At 30.6% G+C, this 13,258-nt stretch overlaps 6 protein-coding genes across 12 annotated transcripts in view; 3 read left to right on the top strand and 3 right to left on the bottom strand.

Annotated features, from left to right (window-relative positions):
• nst (phosphoglucomutase 3-like protein nst) overlaps nucleotides 1–12,547 on the top strand; it is a 47,479-nt gene extending 34,932 nt beyond the window's left edge. Inside the window, exons 1-4 of one of the 7 annotated variants that reach the window (XM_075732710.1) lie at nucleotides 8,373–8,855; nucleotides 10,777–10,892; nucleotides 10,955–12,080; nucleotides 12,129–12,547. In XM_075732710.1, coding sequence (XP_075588825.1) covers nucleotides 10,798–10,892; nucleotides 10,955–12,080; nucleotides 12,129–12,506 — 1,599 coding nt within the window. In that variant the 5' untranslated portion in view covers nucleotides 8,373–8,855; nucleotides 10,777–10,797 and the 3' untranslated portion in view covers nucleotides 12,507–12,547. Of the gene's footprint in view, nucleotides 1–8,372; nucleotides 8,929–10,565; nucleotides 10,677–10,776; nucleotides 10,893–10,954; nucleotides 12,081–12,128 lie in introns of those variants that run through there. The other 6 variants (XM_047054973.2, XM_075732705.1, XM_075732732.1 and 3 more) reach the window with 6 other exon arrangements.
• On the top strand, nucleotides 32–3,582 carry LOC124492161 (uncharacterized). The gene is made up of 7 exons (XM_047054971.2): nucleotides 32–249; nucleotides 326–469; nucleotides 537–794; nucleotides 855–1,402; nucleotides 1,464–2,072; nucleotides 2,141–2,799; nucleotides 2,855–3,582. Exons 1-7 carry the CDS (start codon nucleotides 120–122, stop codon nucleotides 3,516–3,518), a joined length of 3,012 nt encoding a protein of 1,003 aa, XP_046910927.2. The 5' UTR covers nucleotides 32–119; the 3' UTR covers nucleotides 3,519–3,582.
• Nucleotides 3,849–7,421, top strand: LOC124492163 (ionotropic receptor 25a). Its single transcript, XM_047054972.2, is given in 10 exon segments — nucleotides 3,849–3,933; nucleotides 3,996–4,033; nucleotides 4,035–4,434; nucleotides 4,511–4,689; nucleotides 4,766–4,819; nucleotides 4,899–5,441; nucleotides 5,526–5,932; nucleotides 6,000–6,389; nucleotides 6,475–6,674; nucleotides 6,735–7,421. Coding segments are annotated over 10 exon segments (2,805 nt in total). The 3' UTR covers nucleotides 7,244–7,421.
• EMC3 (ER membrane protein complex subunit 3) lies at nucleotides 7,275–8,364 on the bottom strand. The gene is made up of 2 exons (XM_047054974.2): nucleotides 8,054–8,364; nucleotides 7,275–7,993 (listed from the first exon to the last, which is right to left on the bottom strand). Exons 1-2 carry the CDS (start codon nucleotides 8,261–8,263, stop codon nucleotides 7,412–7,414), a joined length of 792 nt encoding a protein of 263 aa, XP_046910930.2. The 5' UTR covers nucleotides 8,264–8,364; the 3' UTR covers nucleotides 7,275–7,411.
• LOC124492168 (uncharacterized) lies at nucleotides 8,469–10,531 on the bottom strand. Its single transcript, XM_047054979.2, has one exon. The coding sequence runs from the start codon at nucleotides 9,951–9,953 to the stop codon at nucleotides 8,895–8,897; it is 1,059 nt and encodes a 352-aa protein (XP_046910935.2). The 5' UTR covers nucleotides 9,954–10,531; the 3' UTR covers nucleotides 8,469–8,894.
• On the bottom strand, nucleotides 12,522–13,255 carry LOC124492167 (tetratricopeptide repeat protein 1). The gene has a single exon (XM_047054978.2). The coding sequence runs from the start codon at nucleotides 13,172–13,174 to the stop codon at nucleotides 12,557–12,559; it is 618 nt and encodes a 205-aa protein (XP_046910934.1). The 5' UTR covers nucleotides 13,175–13,255; the 3' UTR covers nucleotides 12,522–12,556.
• Nucleotides 13,256–13,258: the final 3 nt, after the last annotated feature.

The raw sequence follows: 13,258 nt of genomic DNA, 5'->3' as shown, positions 1-13,258 counted from the left end.
TCGACCAATGAAGGAAAATTCAATAACAGTTATTTGTGAATACATTGCATGTTGAATAAAAATTTTACATATTCGATTCAAACAGAACTGTTCTAGCGTTTTGTTTGTTGGGTTTCGCAATGAAAACCTTAAACTGGCCATCGGCCAGTATGGGTCATTCATCGTCATCTTTATTATTTATCATTATATCATTGTTAATAATTATAATGATCGATCTACCAGGTTCAACATCATTTACAATGAGAATTGGTATGTTTTGTTATACGGTAATTGTTTTGATAATTTTTTTTGAATTTTTATTTATTTTTTATTTTTTTTTAAATAGCATTCATATTTGATCAATCAAATTCATCAACAATGGTGGAATTTGAACATCAACTACGACAATTTAATCCAATCAATGAAACGGTTTCATTCAATTTTGATTACTATAATCGTTTGGATGAATTTGTTAATGAAACTGAAACAGGTTTTTGGATGATGATAATGATTTTTGTTATGTGTTATGTGATCGTTGATTTTCTCATTGCAAATAGATTGTCCATATTCATTCGTAATGGCAATGGCATCATGTGAACAAAATTCCAAATTATATCGTCATCTACGAATTCATTGCTATGGATCAATCCTGTTTACATTCTTTGAATCAATCTGTGAACGACCACCAAAAGATATTGGATTTGGAATACCGAATATTCGATCGGCAAATGAAATCTTACCATTGATTTATGATGTTGGTCTAGTATTGCCTGAATCATCGAAACAAATTATCATTTTGTATGAAAATAATCTAGGTATGATTCGATTCGAATGATCAATTAACTGATTCTATTATTATTATTAACCAAATATAGATTTATATGATTTTCATCGATATTTTCATAAATCAATGACAACGAAAACTTTAGAATACAGGTTGGAACCAGAAATCGGTACTAACGAACGTTTAACACGATCAAATGAAGAAATTATCAACGGTTTCAACGTCGATATTGATTCACCAACATTTTTCATTGTTATTGGACGAATGATTTTATTGGAAAAAATAATTCGAACATTAAAATTATCATCATTGAGTAATCGTCAGAATAAATGGACATTTATTATCACCGATAATCAAGATGTTGATAAAAATAATAGTAATAATGTGGATACGACATTCATCGATATGTCATCGGAAACAAGAGAAAAACTTAGCGTTTCCGATGTATTTCTCATACACAATCAATCAAATAGGCAATGTTTTCTTTCACGTATGAATGATTATATTCAAACCGATATACTACATGTGATAAACAAAAGTATTCAAAATGTATTCGATCCAAAGACTATACATACATTCATAAATGGTACAGCAAGTAAAAGGATTCAGATAAAAAATCGATTAATGTCCGATATAAAGGTAAAACCTCAAACAAATTAATACGACCATATTTTAAGGCAAATTTCCTATTTTTTTACAGATTTCATTAGATTCAAGTGATTTTGGTCAAGATTGTCATACATATGTGGTGGAAAGTTTATTTCGTCATCGTACTAATGATCTGGTGGATGAACAAAAAGGCATCGTACAGATCAATAATAAAGGTGTTAAATATGAAATTCATACACAAACACACGGTACATGGAATGTATTCAAAGGTTTACTTACTGATGGCCGTGATGGCCCATTTATACCGGCTGTTGTTGATTATAAAAATCGACCACTTAAAATCGGTATCGTACATCAACCACCATATGTACAGATAACAATGGTGAACGGTACACAAGATATAAAAGGAACAAATTATGAAATGATTCTTGTGATTGCGGCAAAAATGAATTTTACACCTGTTTATACCGTATACGATACAATGGGATCATTGCAAACCCAGAATGATTCTTTGAAAAATTTAATTCAAAAAGTAAGCGAAGGTGAAGTAGAAATAGGAGCAAATGGTTATTGGAAAACAATGGCTAGTTTTAAAATTGCTGATTTCACCTATCCATACGATATGGAAGATATTAGTATTGTAGTGAGAAAAACTGATGAAGATCATCGATTTCTATTTCTGGCACCATTTGCATGGGATGTAAGTTTTTCTTTAAAATCTAATCTAATAAGTTTTAATTTTAAAAATTTGAAATGTTAATGTTGCAGGCTTGGTTATGTTTATTAATGATTGTCATAATGATTGGACCAACACTTTGGCTTGTTCATCATTCAAGTTGTTATTATGAATATTATAAACTAAAAAATGGTCGTGGTCTTTTCAAATTGGGAAATTGTGTTTGGTATTGTTATGGTGCATTAGTCAATCAAGGTGGTGATTATCTACCATTAGCTATTTCTGGTAGAATTCTGGTAGCATTCTGGTGGCTATTTGTAATCGTAATCTATACGACTTATAGTGGAAATCTCGTTGCTTTGCTTACGTTTCCGAAGATATTTAATCCAATAGAAAATCTAGATGATCTTTTGTCACAGAAAGGCAGCATCAAATATGGTGTATTTAAATCACGTGGTGTAGCCGATCTGATACTTGATTCACCGGAAAATCGAATTCAAATGTTGGCCGATAATCTGGAATATTTTGAAGATTCCGAAACTCAAATAGTATTCAATATGGTTAAAGATTTGAAACTGGTTCTACTATCACCGGATCAAGAGGCTAAACTTCTAATATCACAAGAATATCAACAATCTAATTATCAGGATTGTAAATTGCGCATAGCAAAAGAACCATTGACAACTAAACCAGTTTCATTTTTATTACGAAAAAATCTGGAAGAAAATTTTGTCCTTCGTCTTAATCATGAGTAAGTTTGATTTATTTTTCGCACAATTTTTTAAAATTTGTTTAAAATCAATTAGAATGGGTCGTATGGCTAAATCCGGATTGGTTACCTTATGGAATCGTAAATACAATGTTAAGGGTAATAATTGCCTGTATCCATTAGTCATGCGAAACTCGCAAGGTAAAGAAATACAATTATCACATATGATCGATTGTTTCTTTCTGCTTGGATGTGGTTTGATCATCGGTATCGCTGTGTTGATTGTCGAAATGATCAAACAAAGACAGCTACCAATTTCAATAAAAAATAATCCGAAAGCAAAAGAATCGACATCATTAATGAATAAGATGAATATGAATAAATTACGTTCATTATTTCATAAAATACAAAATGGTTTCCGTAATGGATTCTATGAAGATCTGGATCGACCAAAACAACCACTACAATTATCAGCCAATGATCCAATGACATCGATGATGATGGTCAAACCAACAGCAGCAATTGGTCGGCCAGCATATTTTACCTACAATACTAATTATTACAATAATATCATTCGTGACCAATTTAATCGTAACCTAAATGATTACAGTAGTGATTCAACATCATCATATAGAAAAGAATGGAATAAAACCTTTCGTCGTCAACAGAAATTGTATTATTTCCAGAAAAATCTAGATAACCTTCCCAAAAGAAATCCAATGTCATATTCACGAAAACAACCAACAACACAAAAATATTGATTTATATTATCAAAATAGCAAAAAAAAAAAAAAAAATACATTTATGTTGATTAATTGAAGAAAAAAAAATATTTGAATATAATGAATGCATGTTCCATTTACAAGAAAAATATGATTAAAAATGTTAGATATATTGAATCGATTAAATCGATCTATATTAATCGATTGTGTGAATGTGTGTGTGTGTTGTAATTCGAATTCATGGACGGAACTTTGAACGATTTATTGATTGTCAATTGTCAATACATGAATTCAATGTTATAGTGATCAGAATTTCATTAGGAGATTGTACGATTCATAACACAGCTATTGTGAAATGGTGCGACAAAAATGTTTGCAAATTATAAATTGATTCTAATCCTTTTGGTGTTTATATTGAAGATTAATACATCTAAAACGAATCGATTTAAAATTGGTAAGCCAAAAAGTATTATTATGTGTGTGCTGATAAAATTATAATAAAATTTCTATTATCAGTTATCATTAGTGATGATATACAAAATAATCGAACTCGTTTCAAGTATTGAAGGATTAAAATCAGCAAATGGAAATTTTGATACAGAAATCATTGAATTATCATCGGGTATGAATGATGGTCAATTATGTGAAAAATTGTTCGCCACATCGATACAATCACAATCTGTGTACTATTATCGATTACCGATATTTGGTCTTGATTTAAGTGAATCGATTACCGGTAAGATTATGGCACGAAAAATGGGTATACCAAGTTTACGAGCCGGTACCTGGGCACAAGCACAACAGGATAATTTAGCATGGAAAAATTTGAATGAAATTGAAGAAAATCTATATGTTTCGGTGCTCACACCAGAAGCAACCATATTACAGCTAATCAAAGATTTATCTGAACAATTTCAACTTAAACATATTGTCATCATTTATGATCAAACATTCAGTAAGCAAATTGAGAATTTTAAATTTGGTTCAATTTTTTATTAACATTTGTCATTTTGTTTTGTTTCGTTATATAGAGAAAGCCATTGGTGGTCATGTATTTAAAAATCTAAAACATAAAGAAATCTATTGGTCATCAATGATTAATAATAAAACGATTGAAAAAACATTGGATGATTTAAAATATAACTATCAATATGGGGAAACATTTTTCATTTTAGGTTCCATTTCAATGTTAAACCGACTTGTACAAATGGTATGTGTGTGTGTGTGTGTATGGGTGTATGTTCTGAAGATTTCAAAGACAGAATCAAATTCATTTTCTATAACAGGCTCATCATCGATCAATGTTACGTGGACAACGAAAATGGTATTTCATTTCCAAGGTAATTCATTGATTCATTATGAAAATCAATTAATGAAATACTCTCATGAAATGATCTTTCTCTTTTTTTGCCTGACCAGGAAAAAGGCCGATTTCAATGTGATAATTGTAATGATGTAAAGGTGTTCCTTTCACAACCAATAAAATCACATCTACATCATTATGAATATGATACACCGGAAAATCTAACATCGGATATTCATCATATTGTAGATAATTATTTCTATTATGATCTTTCACGTTTCTATGCGGAAACAATTGATCATATGTTACAGAGTACAAGGCAGTTATTATCGAATGAAATTACCTATCCATCATGTGGTAAACATCTGAATGAACCACAATTGAATGAACGACGAAATTTAAATCTTTATGAAACATTAGCTACACGATTTATGTATGGCCTATTTGGACAATTCATATTCGATCGTAATGCTAAACTTAATTATCAAGAATTAAGTATGCGAATCAATGAAATTGAATTTCAAATGGGTAAAGTGAAACAGGTGAAAAAAGTTGCCGAATGGGAATTCGAAGGACAATTTGGTCGATTATATTTTACATCACCACAAGAACGAAAAGAACAGGATGGATTACCTCATTATGAGATTATTACAATAGTGGTAAATTGTTTTTATATGGACAAACAAATCGATTAGTTAGTAATCGATCTACTAATGATTATCTATTTCAATTTTCGTGTATAGGAAGCACCATTTGTAATGATAAAAGATGATAATCAAACAACAGGAAATGATAGATTCTATGGCTATTGTATTGATTTATTGAAAGAAATTGTCAATAGTAGTGATTTCAAATTTGATTATACATTACGTGTGGTTGATGATGCAATGTATGGCCATAAAAATGAAAACGGTGAATGGACCGGTTTGATTGGTGAATTACATCGAAAAAAAGCCGATATAGCATTGGCACCGATTTCTGTAATGGCTGAACGAGAAATTGTTGTCGATTTTACCGTACCATATTATGATTTAGTTGGTATAACTATACTCATGAAGAAAACTACAACGAAATCACATTTATTTAAATTTTTAACCGTACTCGAAACCAAAGTTTGGTTATGCATCTTGGCCGCATATTTTTTTACAAGGTTAGCATAAAAAAAATTGAATGTTTAAATCTAGAGAAATCAAAATTATCACCTATTTTGTTTATAGTTTTTTAATGTATCTTTTCGACAGACTTAGCCCATACAGTTTTCATAATAACCGAGAAAAATACAAAAATGATGAAGAACAACGAGAATTTACGTTGAAAGAATGTCTTTGGTTTTGTATGACATCATTGACACCACAAGGTGGTGGTGAGGCACCAAGAAATCTATCCGGTCGATTAGTTGCTGCCACTTGGTGGCTATTTGGATTTATCATTATAGCTTCATATACAGCTAATTTGGCTGCCTTTTTGACCGTATCTCGATTGGATTCACCAATTGAAAATCTTGATGATTTAGCTAGACAATATAAAATTAAATATGCACCACAATCAGGCACAGCCACATCAACTTATTTCGAACGAATGGCCGGAATTGAGGAAAAATTTTATGAGTATGTATGAAAAACAAATTGAAAATTGATAAACTTCTTACCTTCTTGTTTGTTTATTTCGCCGATCCTCAAATCATACAATAAGAATATGGAAAGATATGTCATTAAATGATAGCCTTAGCGATGATGAACGTGCAAAATTGGCCGTATGGGATTATCCGGTAAGCGATAAATATACGAAAATTTGGTCACAGATAATTGAGGCTGGAATGCCAGCAACATTTGCCGAAGCAATTGAACGTGTGAAAAAAACTGATACAGGTGGTGAATCATTTGCTTTCATAGGTAAGTTTCATCACTTGTCTTTATTAAGGAAATCAATTAATTCTTTTTTTTGAAAAAAAGCTGAATCAACATTGGTAAAATATGCTGTCATGACCAATTGTGAGCTACAAAGTGTTGGTAATGAATTTAGCCGTAAACCAATTGCATTGGCTGTTCAACAGAATTCAGATTTAAAAGATAAGCTAAGTAGCGCCATATTAAAATTATTGAATCAAAGACGATTGGAAAACCTAAAAGAAAGTTGGTGGAATAATAATGATGCAGTGAAAAAAGAATGTCAAGGTTCACGAAGACAAAGCGATGGTATCAGTATCAAAAATATTGGCGGCGTATTCATTGTCATATTTATCGGTGTTATATTGGCTTGCATTACATTAGTCATTGAATATTGGTATTTTAAGAAAAAAGAATCCAAAGTTATCACGATAAATGAAGGTAAAAAATCGAAACATTTCGGTAATAGTGCCGTACCGGATCTAAGCGCCGATTTCAATATCAATCAAGAACGTATGATGAGACAATTGCGTTCGACACGTAATTTCAACAATTTTGTTCATCATCATTATTAAAGCAATCAATTAATATATATCAAAAATGTACTTTAAAATTTGAAATTCAATTTATTCAATAATAATTCACATAAATTGCTGTTTTTAGGTCTAGATTAGATTAGATTATCATACATAATAATGATAATGATATATATGAATTTGAAATGTTAATTATTAAAATTCAATTCAATTATTATTGATTGACTGAAGATTATTATGAAGATTATGATTATTATTATTATTATTAAAAGCAATGAGTTCATTATCAACATTTTTTAATAACCAATTATGTTCACAGATTTCTAATGCTTCCCATTCGGCTTTAAATGCCTGTTTAGAATCGGCTGGCATTGACATTGCGGCACCAAACATTTGATCTTGCATTATACGACTTTGATCGGCAGCATTATTTTCACCCAAGACTAGCATATAAATTGAACGTAAACCGAATACATTTAGAAAATACCATGATGCCGAAGATACCCATGATGCATCCAATGACAAAAGTTCAATACCACGCTGTAACATTGGTTTAAAACGTAATGTTAACGGGAAAGGAACTTTGGTCGTAACGAAACCAGAAAATGTCCAATTGATCCAACCACCAATCAATATCATGGGCAATACGTTCGTTATGTTTCCTTTCAACATATCGGTCATCATTGATGGATCGGTCATTGGATTTGGTGGTGTCGAATTCCTTTTTTGACCTTCTTTAAAATAGCCATTCTCTTCATTATTGAAGAAATGTTTTCGCATCAAAAATGACTAAGAATAAGGAGAATTAGAATATAATATTTGTAAAAAAATTTCCCACGAATAACTTACCTGTTTGGGAATGTATTTACCATTTTCTCTTAGCAATCGACTACGAATCATAGCTTGACTATCGACTACTTGCTGTAATTCGATTTTTTTATTTGAATGAAGCAATATCGATACATAATGACGTAGAATGCCAACAAAAAATGTAATAATAACAATGGGTAAAAACACCCATACCCGAATATCGGGATCGAGTAAAAGATCATCGGACATTGTTGTTTTTCGTTGAATCAAATGGAGAATAAAATAGCGAAAAAACGATGATCATCCAGAAAAAAAAATAAACAAACAACGAGGTAGAGCCGAAACGAGTCGAAATAGTCGAGTTTGCCAACTTGTCAAATTGGAATTTTAATTTTTGAAAAAATTGTTTCAATCATCACATTTCAACCAGTGATAAATCAAGTAATCAAATCACTTTCAAACAACAAAGTTTTATTTTATTTCATATTAATATTCAGCAAACAAGATTTTTTCAAATAATTATTAATCAATGTTTAACAAGTGACAAAAAAATCACACAAAAGACAAACACAGAAATAGAGAAGATTAAATACAAAAAACGAAAAAAAAAGAAAAAAAAATTCATCATCAAAACATCAACAACATTCAATATTTGTGGACCAAATTGTATATTTTGTGTTTGATTAAATTATCATTATTTGGTAATTGTGGTAATTAGTGGCGGTGATGGTTGGGCTTTACAAACGTCATGCAATTTTTTTTTTGGTTTGGTGATAAATTATTGAGAGAAGAGTAGTGAAGAATAATTTCATTTTACAACAGTTAATGTTTCAAGAAAAGTGTATGTGTGTGAAAAATCCAAGAAAAAAAGACAAACAATTCAATTTGGTTCCATTATACCCGTCGGTTCGACTGTTTGTAACCAATTCAATACGAATTTTTCTTTATCTTTTTTCGTAAATTTAACCTCATTTTGTTCATAATTAACAACATTGATTAGAATGTCTCCGGTTGTATATTCTTCCGGTGGATAATCATAGCTCATCATTTTAATCGGTTTCATTATTATATCTGAACTAATTTCATCAATATTTGTTAACTCGGTTTCAGTCAATGTTTGTTGATTGCCAATCACTTTGATAAATTCATTCAATCGTCGTTTGATAGCATCATTAATAACTTTACGATTCATTGATTTGGCTAGATCTAGATCGGAAAATATCAACGATGAATTTAGCTGCCGAAATGATTGTGCCTGTGGTGATGGTAATTGTGATGAATTTACCGTATCACCACAAATAGCCAATGTTGAACATGAATATGTTATATAGTCTTTTATACATTGTTTATCATTCATATTGATGAAACGATAATAATCGATTAGATTACAATCGGATAGATATTTTCGATTATTATTATTATTATTATTAATCATTGATGATAATGGTGGTGGTGATGAACACCATGATGATGATGATGGTCCATGATGATGATGATTAATAATAAAATTATTATTATCCCAAATTTGACCACCACCACCACTATTCGCTGTCATTATATCGGCTGTAGAAAAACTTTTCATACGAATCCATCGATGACCATCGATAATTTGTGTATAACATTTCAATTTATCTTGATTATAATTATCATCGAAAAAATCTCTTACATCAATTAAATTTCCGGCTTTTGTTGTTGTTATTGTTTTTATTATTTGATTTTCATTGTTATAATTATCATTCGTATTACTTGATGTTGTTGTTGTCGTAATTATAAAAGACGACGATGATGATGGTGATGGTGAAATTCTTTTCGATTCTTGTCCAGGTATCTGTAATTGAGAACATTTTGTTATTCTTGTGGCATTTGTTGATGATGTTGTTGGTGTGGACAATTGATTTATATTGCTATTTGGTTGTTGTTGTTGTTGTTTTGGTAACATTTTGTTTAATTGTAAATGAATTTCAATTAAATTAGATTCCTTAATCCATTTGGTTTTTAGCTATGATGATGATGATATTCAGATCAGATCAGGCGATAGATAAATTTTCGTTGTAGACTTTATCAACCATAAAATACAACAATAACAATGATGTCAATTTGATGGTCTATATCTCTCTCTATTTTTCTATATAATAATTATCATCATCATCATCATCAATGTTGGGAAAAAAAAATTTTCTCGGTCCTAGCATTTGGGCGCTAACACTCTATATCTAGTGTGTCTAGGATGTGTGCGTGTGTGTATGTCGAATGTTTGTGTATTCATCGAATTCTTTTTCTTGGCGTTCGAAATATATAACAACGAATATCTATGAAATGTTTGTCTTGGGCCATTTCGATTCTGATTCTAACATTCTTTTTTTTTTTTTTTGCACAATCGCATGAATAACACACAAAATTACAATGTTTTAATCATTGTTATTCCATTTTTTTTTCATTCATTCATTCATTACCCTCATGAATTCCGCGAGAATTTACAAAATTTAATGTTTTCAAAATTTTTTCACTTTTTCCATTTAAAATTATTATTATAATCAACCTTTCAATCAAGTGCAAATTGATTGATTTGCTTTTCATCGATAATGATAAGATAATCCTTATCATTGGAAAAAAACCATAGATTTTTCTCTGTGATAATATCAATTTTTTTGCAAATAACTTGGTATCTATCTATCAAAATATAATCCTATTGTATTTCATGAAACGAAATAAAAACTAGACAAGATATGTGATTTATGATATTTTTTTTTCATTTTTCACAGTGAAACAAAAGGCAAAAAAAAATGTTACTAAATAATCTGGATGATTATATGAAAAAATATCCGAATAAACGACCGGATATTATTCAACAATATGGTACGGCTGGTTTTCGGAACAAGTATGTTGTTATGAAAATTTTTTCTATTAATAATTATATAATAAACACAATTATATCCACAGAGCTGATACATTATTTCATGTAACATTTCGATCCGGTATTCTGGCAACGTTACGTTCACGATCTACCAATGGTATTATTGGTGTAATGATAACGGCATCCCATAATCCTGAAGAAGATAATGGCCTTAAAATTATTGAACCCGATGGATCAATGTTGGAACAATCATGGGAAAAATTAGCAACAAAAATTGCTAATATTCCGGATGATAATCTTGAACAATGCATTGCCGATATGGTTAAAGAATTAAACATAAACCTTAAAGATACCGTGGCTAAAGTCTATCTTGCACGTGATACAAGAAAAAGTAGCCCATCATTAAGTATTGCATTAATGGATGGAATCAAAGCTTGTCATGGTGAATTTCAGGACTTTGGATTGCTTACAACACCACAATTACATTATATTGTACGATGTGCAAATTCCAATGGTCAATATGGTGAACCAAGTGAAAAAGGTTATTATGAAAAATTAAGTCATGCATTTCTTCGATTAACCGAACATTCAAAACAACAAAAACTTCATCTAATTGTTGATTGTGCTAATGGAGTTGGTGCCCAAAAAATGAAATTGATGGCTCCATATCTTATAGAAAAAATTACATTCGATTTGATAAACATTGGTGATGGTACACTTAATCTTGGCTGTGGTGCCGATTTTGTCAAAGTTAATCAACGACAACCTGATTCAATCGAATTAAAATCTAATCAACATTATGTATCATTCGATGGTGATGCTGATCGAATTGTTTTCTATTATCGAAACGATCGAGATGGTAAATTTCATCTATTAGATGGTGATAAAATTTCCGCATTGGTGGCTAAATTTTTGCAACAATTATTGAATGAATCCGGTCTAAACAACATAGAAATGATTGTCGTACAAACAGCTTATGCAAATGGAAATTCAACTAAATATATTAGTGATACACTTAAATTGATCAGTGATTGTGTACCTACCGGTGTTAAACATTTACATCATCGTGCATTACAATCAGAAATTGGTATCTATTTCGAAGCTAATGGTCATGGTACGATTTTGTTTTCGGACAATGTACAAAAACAGATTGCCAAATGTTCGAATGAAAATGCCAAAAAACTTTTACATTTTATTGATTTAGTTAATCAGGTATATTGATTTAATTGTCGGACTCATTTTAATTATTATTATTATTAGACTGTTGGCGATGCAATATCCGACATGTTGATTGTCGAAGCAATTTTAGATAATTTAAATCTAACCATTGATGAATGGGATTCATTCTATCAGGATCTTCCGAATAAATTACTGAAAGTGGCTGTTAAAGATCGTAATGTAATTACGACAACTGATGCTGAACGTAAATGCGTAAAACCAGAAGGATTACAAATGGCAATCGATAAGGTGGTGGCCGAATTTGGTCCACAGGCACGATCATTCATACGACCATCCGGTACTGAAGATGTTGTTCGAATTTATGCTGAAGCTCAAACAAAAGAAATGGCCGATAATTTGGCTCGAAAAGTTGGAAATTTAGTCTATGATTTTGCCAATGGAATTGGATCAAAATTTTAATTTGAAAATTTACAATTAAAAAAAATCAATTTATTTTTTTTCAATGTCATTTATTGATTTTTTTGAAAATCAACTGAATAACCACCGGTTTCGGGATTTTTTACAAGTTTAAAGTTATCCGTTGAAAGACCGAATGGTTTGAGAACAACGTTGCCAAGATCTTTTAGTTTGGTTAACATTTCGGCTTTTAGTTTTTCATTTCGTTCATCGATTTGACATTTCAATTCTTGAATAATTGGCAGAATACTTTTATCATTGGGATTCAATTCGACGAAACGATTATAATCGGCCACACTTTCATCAAGTTTATCGGTTTTTCGATAAAGTTGAGCACGTCGTATTAGAGCTTTTGAATGTGAATCATTTATTGCCAATGCTTTATCACAATATTCGATTGCTTCATCATATAGCTGTAGATGATCTTTGGCTGCAGCCAAATTTGAATATAAAATTACCATTGTTTGCCGATTATCATCATCATCTTGATCGTGTGCCAAACAGATATCTAATCCATTTAGATAAAATCGAATCGCTTCTTCATAATTACCCAATTTAAACTGTTGATTACCTTCTATTTTCAAATCGATAATTTTCTGTTTTCTTTCCGTGTCATCGTTGGAAATTTCAGTTGTCAATTGTTCATGAGCTGTTGATTCTTGATTAGCCATTTGTGTTCGAGCATATATCAAAATTTTGACCGGGCAAAAACGAAAAGAAAGTTTAAATTAGAAGATATGATTCATTTAAAATGT

This window comes from Dermatophagoides farinae, chromosome 1 (assembly GCF_024713945.1).
Source record: "Dermatophagoides farinae isolate YC_2012a chromosome 1, ASM2471394v1, whole genome shotgun sequence".
NCBI classification, from domain to species: Eukaryota; Metazoa; Arthropoda; class Arachnida; order Sarcoptiformes; family Pyroglyphidae; genus Dermatophagoides; species Dermatophagoides farinae.
The sequence above is the reverse complement of the archived record's forward strand: the minus strand, read 5'-3'. Positions and strand labels throughout refer to the sequence as shown.

What these genes read in the sequence shown, in the direction of transcription:
- EMC3 (XM_047054974.2), bottom strand. Translation starts at nt 8,263, where the DNA reads ATGTCCGATGATCTTTTACTCGATCCCGATATTCGGGTATGGGTGTTT. An exon ending in GTAAATACATTCCCAAACAG is followed by an intron (nt 7,994 to 8,053) that starts GTAAGTTATTCG and finishes CCTTATTCTTAG; the next exon opens with TCATTTTTGATGCGAAAACA.
- LOC124492167 (XM_047054978.2), bottom strand. Translation starts at nt 13,174, where the DNA reads ATGGCTAATCAAGAATCAACAGCTCATGAACAATTGACAACTGAAATT.
- LOC124492161 (XM_047054971.2), top strand. Translation starts at nt 120, where the DNA reads ATGAAAACCTTAAACTGGCCATCGGCCAGTATGGGTCATTCATCGTCA. An exon ending in TTTGTATGAAAATAATCTAG is followed by an intron (nt 795 to 854) that starts GTATGATTCGAT and finishes AACCAAATATAG; the next exon opens with ATTTATATGATTTTCATCGA. An exon ending in GTCCTTCGTCTTAATCATGA is followed by an intron (nt 2,800 to 2,854) that starts GTAAGTTTGATT and finishes AAAATCAATTAG; the next exon opens with AATGGGTCGTATGGCTAAAT.
- LOC124492168 (XM_047054979.2), bottom strand. Translation starts at nt 9,953, where the DNA reads ATGTTACCAAAACAACAACAACAACAACCAAATAGCAATATAAATCAA.